Source organism: Ostrinia furnacalis, unplaced genomic scaffold (assembly GCF_004193835.3).
Source record: "Ostrinia furnacalis isolate ACB-3 unplaced genomic scaffold, ASM419383v2 OfSCF1629, whole genome shotgun sequence".
Taxonomy (NCBI): Eukaryota; Metazoa; Arthropoda; class Insecta; order Lepidoptera; family Crambidae; genus Ostrinia; species Ostrinia furnacalis.
In genome coordinates this window covers 233,797-244,646 of record NW_021131868.1, presented here as the reverse complement: position 1 = coordinate 244,646, position 10,850 = coordinate 233,797, and the positions used below count along the sequence as shown (strand labels likewise).

The following is a 10,850-nucleotide window of genomic DNA, read 5'->3' as shown; positions in this document are numbered from 1 at the left end:
TACTAGCACGGGTCAACACAAATCAATCGGTTATTGATCACGAAACTTCACAAAAAAACAAAGGAGAGAATATGTCGACAGATCGCCAAAGCAAAAAGCAGACAGACCTCGTATAAAAACACAATATTAAAAAAAATACATATCTATTTGTTTGTAACCAAATTCTATTATTAAAATTCTAAGGCTGAGTTGCACCATCTTACTTTAACTTTAACAAACGTCAAAATTCTGTCAAACTCCATACAAAAAGGACCGGTTACCGTTATAGTTACGGTCAAAGTTAGGTGGTGCAACTCAGCCTAAAACTAAGAAAGATTGAAGAAAAAGAAACATTTCGTTTTAAACCTTAACCGTATGACAATAAAGTGCACAATGGTATTTCGTATTGCAACCTAAGCCCTGATTGTCTCTTATTGGTCGTAGTAAAAATATAGTAAAATGCGTAACCAATTAAAGACGCGGTGAGCACGTGACCGGAGCGATGCGCTTACGCTAAAATTTCTACAAAGTGGTCAGGCGGAAGAGTCCCCGATAGTACATAGTGTTATACTACGTTTAATTTTTGAATAATATATTGATTACAGATAGTTTAATACATTAATAAATGCTAACAGGAAAATATTGATACAAATAATAATTCATACATTAAATTAATTCGCTTAGCAGCTGAAATTCTGACGAGTTAACAATGATTTTGGAATAGCACTATGCTATAATGCACAGAAAGTTCACATTGTAAAGTTTAAGTCATATTAATCACAGAAAAAATAGGTAAATATGCCACTTAAATTAGAATACAACATCGCAACGAATATTTAAAAATCACCACTGACCCACATTGTTAACAATATTGATAACGAAATCCGGTGTTAACTATAAAATAGTAATTTATAACATTGAGTCTGTGTCTTTTAAACAAATTATTTAGAAAACATAATTTTTAACAGGTACTTTTTGGAAAATTCGCTTTAAATTAAACTAGTTAATGGATAAATTTTACAGATATTTGAAGATACAATACTCGTATACCTACTTGTTAAAAAATTAGACTGGCAAAATGTTGAGAGTTGGGCTGGGCATGTGTTAAAAGGTTAATTTAGCCACCGCAGCCGCAACCGCCGGCCGGGGGTGGCGGAGGCCCCGAGTTCGAAGGCCCGAATCCACCGAACTTCCTCGATGGTGGCTTTGGAGGTCTGAAAACAAATAAATACAAATAATTTAGTAGCTGCAAGAGATTTATCCACAACTATAGCAGTCATAACAATAAAAATTCTATTGTGTCTGGGTTACTATTGCAGAAAATGTTAATGACAAGTAGACAGATATTATCATGAAAGAATGTCATTGAAATAAACATTTTCTGACTGGCAAACAAACACTTAACACTTAAGGACTCGCGCCTTCATTTGTAACATCCATACTCGCTATCGGGTGCCCTGGACCCAGTATACAGGGTGTCCCAATAACAATGGATAACCCTGTAACCATCGATAGGCCTCGCCATGGTCTCCTTAACGTCCAATTTTGACCCCAGTAAAAATATCACCGTTTTCAAGATTTTTAAGTTTTTGTGCATTTTTAGAAAATTGCCACCTGCGATTACTTTTTCTCATGCCATTTCTACAAATGAGGATACTTTTCAATCTAGTTTTTTTCCTTATCACAAGGGATAGTTGGGCTATCAAAAGAAAAGATTAAAGTTCAACAAACTAGTTTAAAAGTATGAAAATTTTAAGAAATTGCAGAGAAGAAGGAAAAATTAATTCATTGTCTTGCACTTTTGATCAGCCGTCGTGTAAAAAAAATGTAGGAAGACCATCGTGCCCATTACCTTAAAAACTTCCTTGGTTAATTGAGATTCTAAAAAGGTATCACAAGCCTATGTATTCTGTATTATTTTTATCTTATGGCTACTTGAATAGCAACTAGTATGAAAACTGCAAAAATGAGTTTTTCTCGTAATAGTTAAACTAGGACTGCATAGTGGCATTAAATACAAATGGATAATTTTTAGCGTAGGAATTTTAATAAAGCAACATTTTATCATCATCATCATCATCATTTCAGCCATAGGACGTCCACTGCTGAACATAGGCCTGTACCCCAATGATTTTCATAATGACCGCTTGGTAGCGGCCTGCATCCAGCACCTTCCTGCTTACCTTTATGAGGTCGTCGGTCCACTTTGTAGGTGGACGTCCTACGATGCGCTTTCCGGTACGTAGCCTCCACTTTAACCCTGCTGCCTCAGTTCTGCAAACTACTGTGCCCTGCCCTTTGCCACTTCAGCTTGCTGATCCGTCGAGCTATGTCAGCGACTTTAGTTCGTTTACGGATCTCCTAATTTCTGATACGGTTTCGTGAAGAAACCCGAGCATAGCCCCTTCCATAGCACGCTGTCCAAAAAATCCACGTTTCCGAGCCGTGTATTATCACGGGTATCTGTCTATAGGCACATTTATAAGGTTTAAAACAAAAATTAAGTAATCACAAAAACGCAGAACGGACGGCCAATGGGGCAACAGGGTTCAAGTGGAGGCTACGTACCGGAAAGCGCATCGTAGGACGTCCACCTACAAAGTGGACCGACGACCTCATAAAGGTAAGCAGGAAGGTGCTGGATGCAGGCCGCTACCAAGCGGTCATTATGAAAATCATTGGGGTACAGGCCTATGTTCAGCAGTGGACGTCCTATGGCTGAAATGATGATGATGATGATGATAAAATGTTGCTTTATTAAAATTCCTACGCTAAAAATTATCCATTTGTATTTAATGCCACTATGCAGTCCTAGTTTAACTATTACGAGAAAAACTCATTTTTGCAGTTTTCATACTAGTTGCTATTCAAGTAGCCATAAGATAAAAATAATACAGAATACATAGGCTTGTGATACCTTTTTAGAATCTCAATTAACCAAGGAAGTTTTTAAGGTAATGGGCACGATGGTCTTCCTACATTTTTTTTACACGACGGCTGATCAAAAGTGCAAGACAATGAATTAATTTTTCCTTCTTCTCTGCAATTTCTTAAAATTTTCATACTTTTAAACTAGTTTGTTGAACTTTAATCTTTTCTTTTGATAGCCCAACTATCCCTTGTGATAAGGAAAAAAACTAAATTGAAAAGTATCCTCATTTGTTGAAATGGCATGAGAAAAAGTAATCGCAGGTGGCAATTTTCTAAAAATGCACAAAAACTTAAAAATCTTGAAAACGGTGATATTTTTACTGGGGTCAAAATTGGACGTTAGGGAGACCATGGCGAGGCCTATTGATGGTTACAGGGTTATCCATTGTTTTTGGGACACCCTGTATAAAATCCTATGTATTTTTCAAAAACACTTAATAAAAGTGAAAACTACTTTATTAGAAGAATAATACGATATAAACAAAGACAATCTAGTAAAACAACTAGAAATATTTATTGCCCTTTTCTAAAATAACAACTTATTTAAGAAATTGAAGGTTTCTTGGTAAAATTAAGGTTATTTTTGAAAATTTCTGTATAATATTATTTAAGAAAATGACTTGTATATTTTCGTAAAGTACTATGATTTGCCTACTTATACTAATTAACAATTAATGAGAAATTAGTATAGAACATTAAAAAAATCACTTTATTGACCGGGTCCAGCTGACTCAAAAGCACCTTTTTCGTCTGTAGCACTCACATGCAGTAGGCTATTTGTCGAGTACGACCGCTATTGTCTGTGCTACAATGTCGTGGAAAGGTACTAAGAGCGACAACATCGCAAACGTCAAAACTTAAAAGTTATTACACAAAAATTAAAGGACTGGTTCCGTTAGACCCATTAGCGAGTCCTTAAGTGTTAAGTATAAAAAACTTATAATAGAGAAAGTTACAATGTAATAACTAATCTAATTAAACAAGTATACATTATGTTAATATGATGATACATACCCACTGCCTGGAGGCCTAAAATCTCTTACATATTTGTCTCCATGTTTTGAATAGTTAGGATCGAACATTGTTTTGAACCTGTAAAATGTAAAGTTGAGATGAAAATTTATTGAATTAACAAATTGTGTAGGCAAAAACTTAACCTTAGCGAAGCATTCATCATCATCGTTTTAGCCACAGGACGTCCACTGCTGAACATAGGCCACTCCCAAGGCGCTGGATGCAGGCCACTACCAAATGTCTGATGTGGAAGGTGTTATCAAAAGTAAATAAATGTTCAATCCATAAGTAAATTCTTTTCACATCTAAAAGTCAGTGATGATTGTAAAACTGTTTTGAACAGTAAGACTATCAAACAATGCTTTTAAGGTGCATTGAGTGTGAGTACACTGCTCAGTCATTGACAAGGTAGACTAAAAACATTAATTTACATTTACTTGAAACCATACTTATATGTTTAGACTGCCATATTCAATTCAAAAGATTGTTCTAAGATGTATAGATCATGAGCTACATGTTACACATACACAGTGGCATCTGATCACAATGTAATATAGGCTATTTTGAAACAAAAATGTATAGCATGATGGTTATACAGCAGCGTTGCCAGTTTTTTTTTCGCCAAGTCGGGACTTTGGTACTTTTTGAGTGAAAATAGCGGGATTCTTCCGTCAAAAGCGGGACATAGTAAAAAAACGTATTTAATCAAAGGTTTTCAAATGTATTTTTTTATTTGACTTAAAATTATGTTTGCGTGACAATAGATAGCAAAATTGGCCACAGAAAATGTATTTTAACAAAAAAATAATATTTTAAATCAGATTTACTCTATCGTTTAATTCGTCTTTAGAATAAAAAAATAACAAAAATCGAAATTAAAAAAGTTTTATTCTTTACAATAATATGGCGTTTCAAACAATAGTCAGTGCCCCGATTACGCTAATTTTAACGTCTCCAATACAGACGCGCTTATACGATTGGTCAAAACAGCTGACGTCAACTGTTTTGACCAATCGTATCGCAGAATCGATGAAGCGCGTCTGGATTGGAAACGTTAAAAGTTACCGTAATCGGGGCTCTGGTGAAGTGAGTGTCTCTCTCCGAAAAGCGGGACCGAGCCTGTCCCGCGCGGGACATTTAAATTTGATTAAAAAATCGGGACGTCCCGCCAAAATCGGGACGTCTGGCAACGCTGTTATACATTGACAATCAACTGTACATATTTAAGATGTTTTTTATTATTTTAGGCATCAACTTACAACAGATATAAGAAGTTTATAACTGCATAAATCCAATTGGTTATACTAAACGGTGAGCTCTTCACCACAGTACCATCTGAAAAAAAAACAAATATTCCTGTGAAGTGCCTATCAGCAAAAATGTTGAAGGAATTTGTACATACATACCTAACCAAATATATATTAAAATAAAACTTTACACAATTATTTAGATGTCGCAATTGTATAAAAATATTATAGCAAATGAGATACAGTTCTTTATCAAGATCATTTTGATGGAGTAATGGACTGACGTGGCCTACTTTCCGAGTACATGCACAAAACATTGTTACAGCATTAAACAACCAAATTATACTTTACCTCCTGTAACGTAAACCATTTTTATCTTTTGATTACTATTAATTTCGATTGGATTCAAACACTATACCGACAAACAACACACTCAAAATCTCTCAAAGCCAATGACGAAAAAAGGAAAAGAAACCGTGATGACTGGTGATGACATTAATGACATAACAACATCTACGTGTATGTCTCCAACTTCCTCATTGGCCCTAGAGCAATTCCAAGTATACCATCAATAAAAGCCTAATTAGAGTCATCAAACCTCTCAGTCATTCAATTAGAGCCATTAGAACTTCATAACTATGAGTTGTTTTCTATGTGTAAGCTGAGGACACGTGTCTCCAGCTGACACATCTGTATCTTCGTAAATATTTATGCTACGATAATGTATTATACCTCAAAAATTACANTTGATTGGTGGAGAACCACACCGTGGCCACGGTCCAACATGAGTGACAACATACACTACTGTTATCAATCTAAAAAAAAAGGTTTTATTAGGATTATGGTAATCTACGGTAAAGGTAGTTGATCAAATACATTGTAAAAGGTATTCAACAAGTCCACACGCTCATTCAATAACTTACCAGCTGAGGAGTCATCCACTGACATTATAACCAACTGAACTTAATAAGCTCTAGGCTATGTCGCCTCCTCTGCATCATGTAAGCTATACAATTGATATATATCATAGGTTCCTCATGAGGTTGAGGAATTGCTAGTTGCATTATCCAAAATCGGGCTGGGGTTAACATTGGGGCTCGGTTCGGAGTCCATACGTAAGCCGTGGTCGGCGTTTAGGCAAGGTTCGATGTCCGAAAGTGAGCCATTGGTCATTGGTTGAGTGAGATTCGTAGTTCGAGAGTATGCAAGGGTCATCGGGAAGGGTAGCATCGAGGACCATGGTCAAAAAAATAAAGATGTCAAAAGGGAAACTTATACAACACTCTTCTGCTTTTATTTGGCAAAAACTTGGTTTTGAGAACTAAACAACACTCACGATGAAAAATACAAAACAAACAAAGCGAATGACAGATAACAGCTGTGTGACAATATTTTCAGTGTTGCCATGCTAATAATGTGGTGATGAATAAAAATAATCGATATAAAAATCGATTGTATTATTGATGACTCGAAATAAGGTGTATAATGAGGTGTGTGTGAAATAAGATTTCATTTAGTTATTTAAATATTTTTGGTAGTGTTATTAGAATATTAAAAAAGTTTTATAAATGTCATTTTAATGAATACGTATTTTAAAAAATAATAATTGTCATAGTCGAACAACAATCGATCTGAATCGATTCTTACCGATAAGATTCATTTTGGCAACACTGAAATGAGTGATAAAGACAGGAAGTTGTAATTATCACATAAAGTACTATTTAAATTGGATTTTTATAAATGCAAATTGATACAAAGTTACACTAAGTGAATACTTTAAAAATTAATTAAAAATTTTTGGCAAATTCATATTTTCATTAGCAGCTTGTCCACGCCAGGCCAGAAATGAACATTGTCCTTTACATATTTCTAAGATGTAGATACACGGTAAAGTTAAAATTTTAAGTGTTCTAAAATGTGGTTTGCAAGTGTCCGTCTGTTCTATATTTACAAGTATTCTAATTAATTTTTTTTTTTTTGTAGAGTAAAAATTGTAGGTGCGTCAGTGCTATTTCCCCATAATATAATTCCATAGGAGAGCCATGAATGGGCATATGCATAGTAGGTGGTTAATGCTGTGGATAAGTCTGTGGTCTTTTTAATTTCACGGAGGGCATATGAGAAACTGGATATTTTTGCTCTTACTTTTTTTATATGGGGTTTCCAACTAAGATGAGTGTCTATTGTTAATCCGAGCAATGTAAACTCGTTAACTACCTCCAACTAAATAAACGTTTCTATGTCTTTCAGGTCCTGTATTTATAAATACTCGCTCCGGTGCCCTCGCTTTATACCTGAAGGGGTACACGTACAATCGCCAGCGCCAGCTCAGCGGAAAGACAAGGTGGTGGTGTAATCAAGTCTACAAAGGCTGCAAAGCGTTCATATACACCATGGGCAATGAAATCATTAAATGCAGTAATGAACACACACATTTGCCTCAAGATTGAAATACTGTAGACAAAGTGGCATTCGAATCGAAATCGTGATAGCTGCGCTGTCTGCAAAAGTCGGGCGATGCTGTAGAAATTTGACTATGTCAAATCGAAATCTGTCTTGTATTTTAAATTACCAACATTGTGACACTGATATAATGTAGTAACTTGTATAAAAGTAAAGGAACTATTATTATACTAAATTCTCAATGATTTACTTATTGCATCCATGTGACGCGCCCTNTTGACTGGTGATTTAAAATAAAAATAATTTGTGTAAAAACTTTTGCAGTTTTTATTTACCATATTTATTAAACACAACTAACGAAGCTATATGAATCTATATTTAATATTCTTTGAGAACCGATGACTACAGAAACATCTATCTAAATTTTGCACCTAGAATTGTGTATTATGAGTCAAATTTCACCCGAGCGAAGCCGGGTTTTCATCTAGTATATTTATATTTTCATCTAAATTATTGCACTTAGGGCTACTTTTTTTGGCAGGATTTAGTTTTGGTATGTTATGTATATTATATCCTATTATATTAAAATTTATATACCTACTTAGCATATTTATTTATTACTAGCTGACCCGGCGAACTTCGTACCGCCTTAGCGTAGAGATTTTCTTAATATTTTTTTCCGTAAGAACCATCCTTGGACTTCCACAAACATTTAAAAAAAAGAATTATCGAAATCGGTTCAGCCGTTCACACGTGATGCCGTGACAACGCGAAACGGGTTTCATTTTTATATATATAGATTGTATTTACTTATTATTGTATACCTGGCATATTTATTTATTTAAAATTTATAGTAGAGATGAAACGGATATCCGGTAACTATCCGGTAGGCCGGATATCCGGCCTAAATTTACTATCCGGCCGGATACCGGATAGTAACTCACTATCCGGCCGGATACCGGATATTAAAAAACTACGACATTTTCCTATTAATAAAATGAAATACATTAATCTTTGAGGTAAATATCAATAAAATGTTTTATAATAATGACGGCTTTTATTTAAAGTCCTAAAAGTTACAAAAAAGCCATAATATTAAGGCCTTTCAAAAATCTAATTACTTTTTCTGGGCTAATAACTCTAATGACGAATACATAAATTATAAACATCTGTTAATGTCGAAATATTGCCAAATAAAAAAAGCGATCTTTTTTCACTGGTGGTCTGGTGACATGATGCATGCAGTTCAGTCAGATTACGCAGCAAGTAAACTAATTTAATTTTCACTATTCAATCACACACTCACGACAGCAACCGAAATCGCCTGAATTGATCTGCCCCCTAGACAAGTGGCAAAATCTGACATTCTATTCGGACGGATTCGATTTTCGAAAAGTGTGACTAGTCTAGTCTACTAAAAGACCTACTGATCGCGTTCGAAGCACCACCTGTGCGGTGCTAAACGCATCACAACATGCAACGAGACAATGGGCCAACTATCCGGCCGCCGGATATCCGGCTATCCGGCCTAGTAGCTGGCCGGATATCCGGTATCCGGTATCCGGCCAAACCACTATCCGTTTCATCTCTAATTTATAGCATTTGAGGTTTATTTATTGCACATTATATTATATTTTACCATACATAATTTTTTACATTTTTTTTTACTAAATAAGTAGTATTCTATGTACTGTAACTGTACCTATTAATAAATAAATAAATAAATAAATNCATTATACTTATATTTATATTTTCATCTAAATTATTGCACTTAGGGCTACTTTTTTTGGCAGGATTTAGTTTTGGTATGTTATGTATATTATATCCTATTATATTAAAATTTATATACTTAGCATATTTATTTATTATTGTATTTACTTATTATTGTATACCTGGTATATTTATTTATTTAAAATTTATAGCATTTGAGGTTTATTTATTGCACATTATATTATATTTTACCATACATACTTAGTTGCATTTTTATTAGAACTTGTCTTCTAAGTATTCTTTAATGTTGTAATAGCTTTTATTAATAAAGAAGAGTTTTAATTTCTTAACAAAGATATTCAGTTTAGTTTCGGTTTTGAGAAAATTGGGTAGCTTATTAANATAAATACTTAGTTGCATTTTTATTAGAACTTGTCTTCTAAGTATTCTTTAATGTTGTAATAGCTTTTATTAATAAGGAAGAGTTTTAATTTCTTAACAAAGATATTCAGTTTTGTTTCGGTTTTGAGAAAATTGGGTAGCTTATTAAATATTTTTATAGACATTACCAACGGACCGGAAGAAAACATTGACATTTTGGAATAAGGTAAGTTTAATTTATTTCTGTGTCTAAGTTGATGGGTGGTTTGGACATGTTCTCTTTTAGTGTAGAATTCAGGGTATTTAAAGACAAATTTACATATTTCTAAGATGTAGATACACGGTAAAGTTAAAATTTTAAGTGTTCTAAAATGTGGTTTGCAAGTGTCCGTCTGTTCTATATTTACAAGTATTCTAATTAATTTCTTTTGTAGAGTAAAAATTGTAGGTGCGTCAGTGCTATTTCCCCATAATATAATTCCATAGGAGAGCCATGAATGGGCATATGCATAGTAGGTGGTTAATGCTGTGGATAAGTCTGTGGTCTTTTTAATTTCACGGAGGGCATATGAGAAACTGGATATTTTTGCTCTTACTTTTTTTATATGGGGTTTCCAACTAAGATGAGTGTCTATTGTTAATCCGAGCAATGTAAACTCTTTAACTACCTCCAACTGAGCCCCTTCAAAGGTGAAGTTTATATTTATAGGTGGCTTTTGATGTGGATGGAAAGACATTAATTTAGTTTTCTTGAAATTAATTTCTAGATTGTGTTTTTGCAGCCAGTTTACTGTTGTGGTAAGTACATTCTTCAGAGTTACATCTAGATTTAGGTTTGTTTTACATGGGAGGAGCAAGGATACATCGTCGGCAAATAGAACACTTGGTACCTGTATGTTTTTAGGCAGGTCGTTTATATATAAGAGAAAAAGTAAGCACCCAATAACACTTCCTTGAGGTATTGAGGCATTTAGATATTTATTATTAGAACGAATTTTTCCTATTATGTTAGTATTTTCATCAAATCTCTCTTCCGCTTTGCTTTTTTTTAAGTTAGAAGTTAGCTTTAAGTCATGTGCAATGTAATGTGTTATATAGGCCAGTTTTTGGCGTCGAACCTTAGACCAGGCATACGGCTAGGCAACGTAGTCATGCAGGAGGATACAAGGAAGAGGGGCAGCCACA

General features: G+C 34.3%; 2 protein-coding genes across 2 annotated transcripts in view; both read right to left on the bottom strand.

Annotated features, from left to right (window-relative positions):
• Positions 1-10,850, bottom strand: part of LOC114353128 (acetyl-CoA carboxylase-like) — a gene marked incomplete at its 5' end in the record, with an annotated part of 139,852 nt that overhangs the window by 19,761 nt on the left and 109,241 nt on the right. The window lies entirely within an intron of this gene.
• On the bottom strand, positions 977-5,676 carry LOC114353139 (selenoprotein K). The gene is made up of 4 exons (XM_028304984.1): positions 5,523-5,676; positions 5,184-5,259; positions 3,925-4,002; positions 977-1,193 (listed from the first exon to the last, which is right to left on the bottom strand). Exons 1-4 carry the CDS (start codon positions 5,539-5,541, stop codon positions 1,097-1,099), a joined length of 270 nt encoding a protein of 89 aa, XP_028160785.1. The 5' UTR covers positions 5,542-5,676; the 3' UTR covers positions 977-1,096.